The sequence below is a fragment of the Nicotiana tabacum genome, chromosome 7, assembly GCF_000715075.1.
Source record: "Nicotiana tabacum cultivar K326 chromosome 7, ASM71507v2, whole genome shotgun sequence".
In the NCBI taxonomy this organism is placed as follows: Eukaryota; Viridiplantae; Streptophyta; class Magnoliopsida; order Solanales; family Solanaceae; genus Nicotiana; species Nicotiana tabacum.
In genome coordinates this window covers 86,636,386-86,648,057 of record NC_134086.1, presented here as the reverse complement: position 1 = coordinate 86,648,057, position 11,672 = coordinate 86,636,386, and the positions used below count along the sequence as shown (strand labels likewise).

The 11,672-nt window shown below is 37.4% G+C and overlaps 1 protein-coding gene across 4 annotated transcripts; it reads right to left on the bottom strand.

Moving 5' to 3' along the window:
* Positions 1–303: 303 nt before the first annotated feature.
* On the bottom strand, positions 304–8,894 carry LOC107781247 (uncharacterized). Of its 4 annotated transcripts, XM_016601923.2 has the most exons (14): positions 8,658–8,791; positions 8,477–8,555; positions 7,061–7,260; positions 6,322–6,391; positions 5,486–5,682; positions 3,656–3,731; positions 3,468–3,551; positions 3,311–3,390; positions 2,761–2,887; positions 2,603–2,662; positions 2,439–2,489; positions 2,181–2,339; positions 1,221–1,353; positions 304–824 (listed from the first exon to the last, which is right to left on the bottom strand). In XM_016601923.2, exons 3-14 carry the CDS (start codon positions 7,216–7,218, stop codon positions 652–654), a joined length of 1,368 nt encoding a protein of 455 aa, XP_016457409.2. In that variant the 5' UTR covers positions 7,219–7,260; positions 8,477–8,555; positions 8,658–8,791; the 3' UTR covers positions 304–651. The 4 variants fall into 4 exon arrangements, with proteins under 4 accessions (XP_016457409.2, XP_016457408.2, XP_016457410.2 ...); XM_016601922.2 differs by lacking the exon at positions 8,477–8,555 and having other exon boundaries at positions 8,658–8,894; XM_016601924.2 differs by lacking the exons at positions 8,477–8,555; positions 8,658–8,791 and adding an exon at positions 8,340–8,476.
* Positions 8,895–11,672: the final 2,778 nt, after the last annotated feature.

Below are 11,672 nucleotides of genomic sequence, written 5' to 3'. Positions count from 1 at the left end.
TTGTAGGGATTATACAACTTACTATGATCGCGTGAGGCCAAAATTCGAAAGCATTTTTGGCTTATGAATTAGGAAGTACTTAACATGCTGATTGAATCCTTCTATAGAAGGCTGAAAAGAATTCACTCTTGAAACTTTAATTACTTTCTCTGTTGCTTCATTTCAATGGAGAATTCGGTAAGATTGACTTCATTACTTCATATGTATTGCGATCCTTCAACTTACATATTCTAATCATTCTACTAGTGAATAATGAATAAACGAAAAAGCAGATTTAACTTTAAGCCAGAACAAGAAAGCTCTCATAATTCAATCATGTTACTGATCTTCAAGAGTTTTTACAGCATTTAAACCTTTCAAACTCTGTACATTTTTGACAGCTTAAGTTCAAGCCTACAATTCTGCAAATCATTGAACTGATACGGATCCAAATCTATACAAATGATCTGTTGTTAAGGGATCCTAATTTGGTTGAATTACTTGGAAAGAAGCTAAGTGGAGTACAAATGGAGTTAATGTAGTGTATAATCTTGAGCTAACTGGTTACTGCAGAGATATCTTCATCTGTATAAACCAATACCTAACAGCAGCAAGGCTTGAACCCCTTTCTTTAACATATGACTGATTATTAGATCAACAGCTCTTTAGGTGTTAACCCAGTAGAGGTTCCTCCAGAGGTTTCAATGTGGGTGTCTGGAGGTCCATACTGCAGGTGACTATCACCCCAAGTAGTGCACAAACCGCTGGAACGAGACCTAGTGCATACCGATTGAGGGAAAAGAATGGACAGCTCGTACTGCAGTTGTGCAGTTCCGGAGAGGATCCTGCATAGAAAGGTGACGGTGCCAAAGAAAATAAAGAGTTATCTGAAGAAAGGAAGCTACAAATAATTTAAGTGAGAAAAGTGAAATGAATTCTGCGCCCTATTACAGATTTCTTAACAGAAACTTTCTGGTAACAAGTCTATAGTAAAGTAAAAAGATCTCTGCTAGAGGTCATTATAAAGGAATGATGAAAATAAGTGGGTGAAGCAGCAAGTTCTTGGCTGATGAAGAGGCAAAACTGTTAACTAACTAACTCTGTTAATGAACTTAAGGTGGAGCTAATTCATTAGTTTTCCGCAGACACGCTCAGTAATGGATGTCAAACAATTAGAATGACTACACATAGAAGCTGGTCATTGACCAAGATAACAGAGAGATACAGGAACAAATGCTTACTCTGATATGACTCGAGAATGAACAAAGCCAACCCACATATCATTTTATCCAGAAAACTCAATGATCCGTAGACAAAAGCACAGCCATTTAGATCTCGGCCAACCAAGACACTTTGCATGCCCACTCCAGTCACCTGTTAAGTCATATAGGAAAGAGGTGCACACGAAGATCGTAATTGTAGGCTTTCTGATCACATTGCATGTTTTACAATTAATCGAGCATTTTAAATCATTATTTCTTCCAATCCATGTCACAGCAAAGAGCCTGGCTTCCTCATGGAATAATAGAAACTACATGATGTATGCACTTGGCTTTTTTGAGAATGGTGAGGAATATATACATGTATGCAAGGCTTAATGTAGCTGAACATCATTCCACAACTAAGAATATTACTGCCCACTCTTCAGTTAAACAAGTCCATGGTTAGTTAACAACTTCATAGATACTCAATAGTGCCAAATATTAAGCAAAAACCACAAGATATGGCTAGACCTCCTTTGTGAAAATAGAGTCATTAAGAAATAAATGGAAAATTGTCCTATCTAAGGAGATAATATTTCCACGTATATAAGGTCACAATTTAATTAACCCACAGCAAGTCCATCAGTGCTTAAAGGAGTATTTGGTCCATATAAATTTTATCATAAAGGAATTTTGCGCTGAAAGATAGCCAAAGCTGTTCCAGGATGGTTTTGTATCATGCTTTGATTAGAAATTGATGACCATCTAAAAATTGATAAAGCACCTCTCTAGCCTATGTCAGCAGAAATATATGGACTAAAACTTCTCATAAACCAAAGTTAAATAAGTATAATTGCTGTCTTATGGTTGACAGAAACCGCCCATCTGTGTTTTTTACAAGTTTAATGCAAAAAATAGATATGCTATAACAGGATAAAGTGCAAAAATAAAGTTTCAAGACTCGAGATTCAAAGTAAGCTCACAGAATATTATCCGTACCATTATCAAGGCATTTGCTATGCCAATCAATACCGACAAGATATACATAAGAACATTCATGTTTCTTGGAAGCAAGAGTATTCCTGTGCCACAAAGTACCCAAAGGAGACCTCCTGCAGTATAAAAGCCCTTCAATCGCTGGCTGGTCCATGTAATCTCCTGCATATAATACAGCTATAAGGAAACAAAAGAGGCAAAAAAAGGCGTCGGAAAATTCAGAGATAGAACTGACAAAAAAAAGTTCTGTTTGTATGGCACCTGTAGCAGGACGGATACAACGAAACTGCAAATAAAAATGATTGCAGGGACCTATCCACACCAATTAAGAACAGGAACAAGAGTTAGCACTATATTTCTTCCCTTGCCAATTCCTTCAAATAAAAGCTCTTTAGTTTAAATGAAAACGAGGTTCAGAAGAATACCAGAGCTTTTGAAGACTGACTCATCTGCAGGTCATAGATCACATAGAAAGCAAGAAACGCCTGCAATCCAAACAATTACAAGAACTGTATCGATCAAATCCATTTCAGTTTTCTGATATCTATCCAAAAGGGCCAACTCCAAAACAGATAATACTTACCTGGGAGACATTAGTCACAAGTCTGGTAAGCAAGTAAACAAGAGCAACTTGGTGATATAAGGTCTTCTTAAACCAATACATCCAAGAAATTCTAACATAACCTTTGACACGAGCTTCTAAATTCAAACTGGCCAAGAAAGGCAAATATTAGTGATTAACATCTAAGCAGAGAATTATCAAGAACTTGCCCTTATAATTAATCATGGTACTTGAAAGCAATCTCCCATTCCAAAATTAGCATAATTGTCATTTTCTTTTCTGAAAGTACATAACCTAACTTGTTCTTCTGGGATGGAATATTATTTTCAACTGGGTTTCTCACAAATGAAGCTATATTTTGTGGAGGAGGAAGAAAAGCTGAGCTATCTTGTTCAATGCATAATCTGGTTAGGGGTTAGCTCCATCAAAATTCTCAAACAAAATGATTTTTTCTCCAGTTCAGCCAAGCAATGAAATAATTCAAACAATTACATTTCCTTAAAAAACCAGTCCCAGAAAATAATGCAGCCGATAAATTCACTCAAAAACAGAAAATAAGACATGTGAAGACCTTGGCTCTCTGGTTCCGAGATGAAATACGCCCACAAAGCAGCTTCCAATGAAAATTGATATATATGCAATCCATCGATACTGCTCATTCAAAAAGTAATGAGAACAAGCCAAAAGAAAATTTAGAGTAAACAAAAAAGCCACTGAAGGTCACATACCTGATTTTCTATAGCAGCAGGTGTCCCTGCTCCGACAACATTGAACACAGCAAAAGCAACAGCGTATAAGCTAAGGTTTGCAATCTTCAAATTCATCAGGTTCAAACAAATGCAGAACAAACCAAAAGTTAATGATTGCTCACATGTGCAAGGAAATATAGCATGAAGTCATGGAGGAGATTACCAACCATTGTAAAAGCATTGCGACAACTAGCTAAAACTACTCTGCTCGTCGAGTTCAGTGTAATGCAGTTTACCATCGACCTACAGCAAGCATCAAATATTCTGTTACCAACTTCCAAAGAACAATCGGCTAATGTTTGGGTTATACTTGGTGAAATTTCATAAGGTGCTCATGCGCTTAGAAATTTAAAGTGGTTCTTCAAGTTATTTACAGTTTAGTTATTTTACCGACATCCAGAAATTTGAGAAAATATTAGCATGTTGGCAGAGCAATTACTTGTCAAAAGATGGTAATTTCATGATTATATCAGGATCCTATGTAGCTGCAGTGGTCAAAAGTGATGACCATTCCAGCTGGAGGGTAGAAGAGTGATAACTTCTGCAATCAAAGATGATACCCTTGGGGTTAGAGACATAAGGGTCCTAGATATAGCTTCATTAAGAAAATATGTGTGGTTGTGGCAGACATTTAAGTGAAAGAAGGGAGTTCTGGAGGATCAAAGGAGATAAATATGGAATGGAAGTTTGGTATTGAAGAATGAATACATGGTCGTTATGACACTGTTCTTTGAGAGAAAACTATAAAGGGACAGGAAGACATGTATGAAAAATATTGAGTTAAAAATAGAGAGGGGAAAAGGCTTTCAATAGGGAATAGAAATATTGTTAGAGGAGTCCGGAGCAAGTTATATTTACCAAGCTCTATACAGTTTACTATCTAAACCAATCAGGAAGCTGTTGTAGGGGAAATAGGGAAGAGCATATCACAGACCAAGCCCATGGTACATATTGTCCGCTTTGTCTCAACAAGCCTCACAGCTTTGTCCCTTGGACAACACATATAGAGCCTGAAAGTGGGTGTACCATGTGAATTTGTTCTCTGCATTATATAACCCTTCATTTTCCCGTTCCGATGTGGGATTTTCCTGAGATGTCATACTACACCCCCTCTTCGGAAGTTTGCTAAAGTAGAAGCCTACCAGTCTTCTGTCATGGCCATCACATACACCTTTTTTAGTGACTCAACATTCTCGCTGAGGTTTGCCCCACCATCGTATTGCTGGAATCCAACACTGATACTATATTTGCTAGCACAGTCCACTAGTTATACTGTCCATTTCGGGCCTAGAACAGCACGACTTTAAAACACGTCATTGTGGTCTAAGGCTTGCTTCCTTAGATATCTAGCATTTCTCCCATGTTTTGTTAATGGTGATTTTGCTAGGGCATTACAGATCAGTACGAGGAATTTTGGAAGTACAATTTAGAGGTGTTGTCTGGGATTGGCAGATGGAGAAGCTGGAGAAATTTCTGACTTGTTATATTCATCAAGCCCATGGCAGAACCTGTCATTCTCATGGAAATATTATTATCCAGTCCCCTAATTTACTGCAGCAAGGGGAGAGGAGAGTTTTCTTCTTCAGCAGCATGGAGAAAGATAACTTTTTGGGGTAGAAAGCTGCATGGATTACCATTCTTATTGCTCATAACTTGAGGAGGAGGAGGAGCACATGCACAGCCATTAGCTGGTGTCTTTTTCATAAAGGATTGGGTGATGATGGAGATCATTCAATTAGTAACAGAAAATGGTCCTCAAAATAGCAGATTAACATGTTAAACCCTGCCCTCGGAAGGTGTGAAAAAAACTTTCAAACATACACCCCCCCCCCCCCCCCAAAAAAAAAAAAAAAAAAAAAAGAAGAAGAAAACTTTCAAATATATTAAATAAATTCAGCAAACAACTAACCAGAAATAGAATGACAAGTCTTTATAATGCCCCGGCACAGTAGTATTGTAACATTTAGCAAAGAAGATAGATAAGATCATAAAATTACATATGTGATACTTGAGTAGCAGCCCATCCCACATTGAAGATTGCAGCAAACACACTGTAACCAATAGTTTGCAGCATAGCCGAATTGGAACCAATAAGTTTGCAAGGCAAGCAACCGCCAAAAACAGAAGAAAATGAGACACCAACCAAGACAGATCCTGCAAGATGCCATACTTTGAAATGCCCAAACCTGTCTATCTATCATGTAAAACGACAAATCTTAGTTAGAAGGTTAAATTTAATGTCGATAAAAAACTATGTGCTACTAGCGTGGGATTGAGGCATAATTGTTATTATTTTTGTAAAAAATTATGTGCTGCTCTCATGTCAAAAGTTACTTATTGCATTTAACCATTCAATGTGTTATAAGAAAATGACTGCATAAACCATATATTTAAATACTCATAAAAGAAAAACTATAAATTTTATAATGGGTAAGTGTAAGCTTAGATGAGAAAAAAGTGAAAATGGCAGAGCATGTTCTCGTTCAGCAGTGACTTCATGATCTCTCTTAGGAAGTGAAATTGGAAATGTCTTAACATGTTTTTCTTATGTCCTCTCCCCCGTTATCTGGAAAAATACAAGTTGATGCTTCAAACTGCCTAGGTAGTCAAAGTTAGCAAAAAATTTATATATGTGAATTTAAGTTTGTATTTTGAGCTAAGTGTATATCAAAGATGTTCTGCATATAGATTTGTGCAATACATGTGTTATAGCAAGTGACGGAGTTTGGTTAATACAGCAAAGTTTTAAAAAAGTTTGAAAAAGGATGTGGATATAATAAATTATTAAGGTGATGCTCTAAGTTAAGGTAGTAGTTATGTTATTGAGAGATACCAGTTCACCAGCAAATACAGTGGTCAATCCATCTGCAACTTGACCTGAGAGCATTACAACTGCAGCATCACTGAGAAACAAACAAGGTACACATGAGCACACAACCAACAACTTCACAACATAAGGTCTCCTATAGTTTTACCCTTTTCCTTTAAGTTTATTGAGGGGAGGGGTGAAGGGTAATGAAACGTGAGGGATGCAGGAGGCAGAAGTCACATGCTTGACAAATTGTGGAGGGTGCAGTAATGGCCAACATGAATGGGGTGAATCGGGAATGAAATTCCACTATTGGACTTGAGAGTACAGCGGCGACCGGCGAGCCCTTTAAGCCTGGATTGGATTACCAACCGGTATCTCTTACCAGTTTAGGCTACAGATATACCTTATGATATTTGTGTCCATAAAATGAAACCAGTCTTTCTAATTTGACTAACTAGAAGCTACGCCCTATCAGGTAGGGCCACTCCACTGAACTCATAATATTCATGCAACACACGCTAAACGAAGTATATAAAGTTTTGGTAAGCATTAACTCAAAAATTGCAAAAAAAGAAGAAGTATGCAGACATTAGATATCTATCAGCAGACAAGCTAGATCACGATAAAGAAAAACTGTAAAAGGGGTACATGTTAGTTTAAAAACGCAAGAAGGGCAATTCCTGTTTTCTTAATGCTAAATCGATCAATGGAAGACGCGTGCTCACTAGGGTACCTAACAGCAAGAAAATGAGTAACGAACCTTGGGGATAATCCAATATCTGTCAGAAAGACTAAGAGATAAGTGAACCAACAGGCTGATGTTATGTCGTTGAGCATGTGCCCAACACCGTAATAAAACACTGAACACCTTCCAATGGGTTTTGTACATGATTCATCATCCTGATTATGATTAACCATTATGTTATAGAAGTTTCGGCGGTGGTTTGGTGAATAGGAAACCTGCAATCCAACAGATGAGGCTTCAGATGCAAAATTACAATGTATAAGAATGAACCCAGTAAAAATGATGTTAAATTTCTCTCACAGCAGACATGACTTAAACACACACAATATTCAGTGAGAAAATTGAACCATACAGCAAAAACCAACAAAAAAAAGTAATGAACAGGGACGCAGTATACACAACATTATCACTCGTGTGCTAACAGGAAATTTACATCTTACTTGCAATCTTACACAAGTATAATACTAAACACATCTTGTCCGAGGTAGATGGTTACATACTTCACAGTATATACACCAAATACAGCATAACCAAGAAACTAAAAACGCACAATAAGTGAATACTTCAAATAACTGAACCACCTCAGATGCATGATGGAGACACAAGTATGTTGCATAAAAGCCACATCAAAAGAAGGGTATCAGATTGTGAATTCATAGCCAATGTCAGACACTTCCTTATTCTTACTAATAGTGGATATTTAGGTGAAATACCTTACTCTAATAGACTCCTATTAGCTCTTGAATTATATACCGGACATCCCTGATTGTTTTTAAGTAATGTAATGTTGACATTTTGAAAACCGTATCTATACATCTACATAGCTTTTCTCCTTTCCTTCCATTATGACAAGAGCAATTATAACTAAATTAATGCTAATAATCAACTATTTCCTCTGAGAAGTCCTTGCTTATAAGGATCAATGACTACTTGTACTCCCTTAAAGACCACTCATGAAGTCATGAAAATTCACTTACCTAGTTGTACATGCTTATACATTGCTGGGAATTTTAACCAACTGCTTATAATATCCTCTTATGATTTGATACAGAAAAAAAACTAGATTACCCTCCTAGCCATACCCCTATCAAAAACACTTGGGATCAACAAATCAGCCCTTCTAATAAACCCATTTTTTTAGAAAAAAAAAAAAACAAGAATCACTACAAAATCACCAAGCTCTGCACTCAAAAACCAGAAAGGTCAACTTCTCTACATGTTCATCTTAATCACTCTCAAGAACAAAAGGAAACAAGAAAATAGATTCAAAGGTTCATCTAAGATTGTATAATACCGAAAATGGTTCCAACCCATGAAAGCTTACACAAAATTAACTCCCCATATAATCATTTAAAATTAAAAATTAAAAACAGCTCTTGAAACAAAAGAATAAAATTTTCAAGTAATTGAATGAAAATGTAAAATTTAAACCTGGGTGTGAGCTGAAAGCTATGTAGAAGAACCCATGATTTATACCAAGAAAGAAAAAAAAAACTAAACTTGGATCCACCTGAATGGAGCAAAAACAGAATTATACTTTCTTGTAATACAAACCAATCAAAAAAGTAAAGAACAGTTACTGGGTATGTAATGTAACGTGAATTAGACGCACCCCTTTTGTTGTTTTCTGTTAGTAGTAGTATTTTGCTTCTTCCTTCACTGCCACCGTTTTCCCACCACTGAATTAAAAGAGCCTTCTTTCACATATGGGAAGTTCAAAAAAGCAATAAAAAAAGTATCTTTTTAGGCTTCTTCTAAATCTTCTTTCCACCACTGACTGACAGACTGAGATTTTTGTTTGTCCTTTTCCATTCTTTCTTTCTTTATTTAGGATTTTAGGGAAGATATTAAGCTTTGAATGAATTGGGATTGTGCATTTTCTTGTGTCATGACATTGTTTTTGTCAATTTCATGTGGGCCCCTTCCTTTAACCGCCGAATCTTGGCATTCGCAAAAATAGGAATAAATAAATTAGAATCTTAAACAAAAATTAAAAAGATTCTTGCCTTAAGTCAATGACAAATCTTTTCCTAAAGTTTACAAAATTACAATAAACCTACCATTCAAAGTTAACCTAAAATCATGTCTACACCTTGAGTAGGATTGTTCTTCAGTTAAACAACTTTAAGCTTGTGAATTATACTTATTAATTTCTTTCACCTATAATACTTATTGATTGCACAGTGTTATCGTGAATAATGAGTATTTTTCACTAGATTATCTCGTTCTTTTGATCAAATAAACTCTCTTTTTATTTCCATGAAATTGTCATGTTGAACTTAGGAATTTGAAGGAGTATTACGATAAGATTTATGTTTACCTCGAAAATACGAGTAACAATTAAATTTGATTTGTGGTTTTAAAGATATGTGATTCAGTTCAATACCAATTAATAATCAAGAAGTATAATCTATAAATGAAAGAAATGAGTAAATCAAATCAGTGTTACTAGGCAATCTCGACCTCGAGCCCAGTGACCTCGAGGTTGGCTAGAAAAATAAAGCAAGAATATTAAAGCTAAAGGACAATTCTGATGGACAATGAGCTAAAAAGTAAGATAGTATATTCTTTGTCAATGATTAGATGATGTTTACAAATGATTGGGGGTCCCCTTTATATATGAGGGGAACCCTAAATAAGGTACATTTCTATTTACAGTAAGAAATCTTATTGGGACAGCTGTATAACCACCTAGTACAAATTCGTACTAATTCGTACAAATCTATTTCGGAATTTACGCCATGATCTTGGGGACATGGCGGGAATCTTGTCCTTATGTAACAAACTCATAACGACACTGTCTCGGAGTCAGTTGTACTTGGCTCTGATGTTCCTCGAGCACTTAGGTTTTTGAGCCCGAGCTTGGTCTATATCAAAATTTTGTCCTCGATGCGACCTCTCGAGCCTACAAAATCGGAGAAATATGATTTTGATCGTATACAGATAGTCCACGTGTTTCTTAGAATAAAATGATTTGAAACGATTTGATTCCCGACCCTTCGATGCCTCGATCATGATGCCAATATCGTGACGTCAGTGACTGAAACGACTGAAAGGTCGCATCTGCACAATTTCCCAAGGTCATTAATTAGAGGCGGATGACGGTCGACTATTTGGCTTCCCCAAAACGCCAAAACACTCAAACGGCCTATATAAATAGGTCAACTTCATAATTTTTGCAAACTTTACTTCTCAAATCATTCTTAGAATCTCTTTGGCTCTTTCAACTTCTTTGAGTTCACCCTCTTCTTAATTTGCTCTTACTACAGCATCTACTCTTTCTCCTCTTTTGAATTTCTCAACAACAATGGCTAAAACATCTAAGATCGTTCCCCAGAAAGAGAAAGCTTATTCATCATCGAGGCCGGCCAAAGGTAGAACAGTGGTGCCACCTCGTATCGAGGAGTGTACTCCCAGGCCATGCAAGATAACTTCAGATTTTAAAATTGATAAACCTGCGTCGACACTAGGTCGGTGTGAGCCCATATCTCGATACATCTGCTATATCACTAAAGATGAACTCAAGCAAGTGAAAAAAGATTGCAATTGAGAGAATAAGGATGTTGTGATCCACTCCCCCGAAGAGGATATTACCACCCATAAAGTAGGATACTTAAGTGTGTACACCTACCCTTTTACTTTGGGTCCCGTAGATCCATCACTAGGCCCCGTAGACCCAGTCATTCTTGATTTTTGCCAACAATACCAGATGACGCTTGGCCAGATCTACCCTTCTTTCTGGCGCATCGTTAACCTGATCAGATATTTCTCGAGCCTGGTCGAGGGGATGCCTTTTACTCTCCACCACTTGATCAAGCTATACATCCCTCGCCTTTATCGAGGTGGTCTGATAAAGCTGCAGCGTCGATCCTCGAAAACTCTTTTCTCTAGCATCAATGAGGACAATGACCGAGGATGGATAAGCCGGTTTGTTTGAATCAGGACCTCCGCTCTGATTCCTGCTGAGAGGATGCTATTCCCCGAGGAATGGAACATGAAACGTAAGTACAGACTTATCGATGATGACTTAATATTCTGCTTTCCCTACTTTTTTCTCGATCTCATCCTTTACTCGATCTAATCCCTTTCTGATGATGCAGCTATTTCTTGGTTTCCTGGTACGGTCCCGGACCTTGTAGGTTGGGTCCGGCAATTGGCCTCTACTTCTACATACGCAGAACACAATTGGCGTGACTTGTCCAAGGGTCGATGGGAAGCTAAAAACCATGGTGGGTTTTCTTGTTTGCATACTTAGGTTTCTTGGTGACATACTCACTTTATCCTTATGCATGCCTCAGAGACGTCGTTGCTATATGGCTGCCCCCGCCCGGTGAAGAAGAAATCCCAAAGCCCACCAAGGAAAAGAAAAGGAAAATGGATTCACCTGCAAATTCCCCGAAGCCAAAAAAAGCAAGGCTCGAAAGCCTAAGGCCAATACTGTAGCCCTATCTCCAAAAACGGCTCAACACCTTCGAGATGAGGATGAAGAGGGGAAAGATGATAGTTGCCTGTTGGTAGCTTAGAAAAGATGAAGCACTGACGCTTCAAAGACCGCTGAACCAATGGTGGCTGGTGCGGTTCAATCTCGACCCGAAGAAATTTCGGAAGGGAGATCGAGCAAAGTCCC

What these genes read in the sequence shown, in the direction of transcription:
- LOC107781247 (XM_016601922.2), bottom strand. Translation starts at nt 7,218, where the DNA reads ATGGTTAATCATAATCAGGATGATGAATCATGTACAAAACCCATTGGA. An exon ending in CTGCTGCTATAGAAAATCAG is followed by an intron (nt 3,391 to 3,467) that starts GTATGTGACCTT and finishes TTGAATGAGCAG; the next exon opens with TATCGATGGATTGCATATAT. An exon ending in CTCGGAACCAGAGAGCCAAG is followed by an intron (nt 2,888 to 3,310) that starts GTCTTCACATGT and finishes TTTCTTGGCCAG; the next exon opens with TTTGAATTTAGAAGCTCGTG.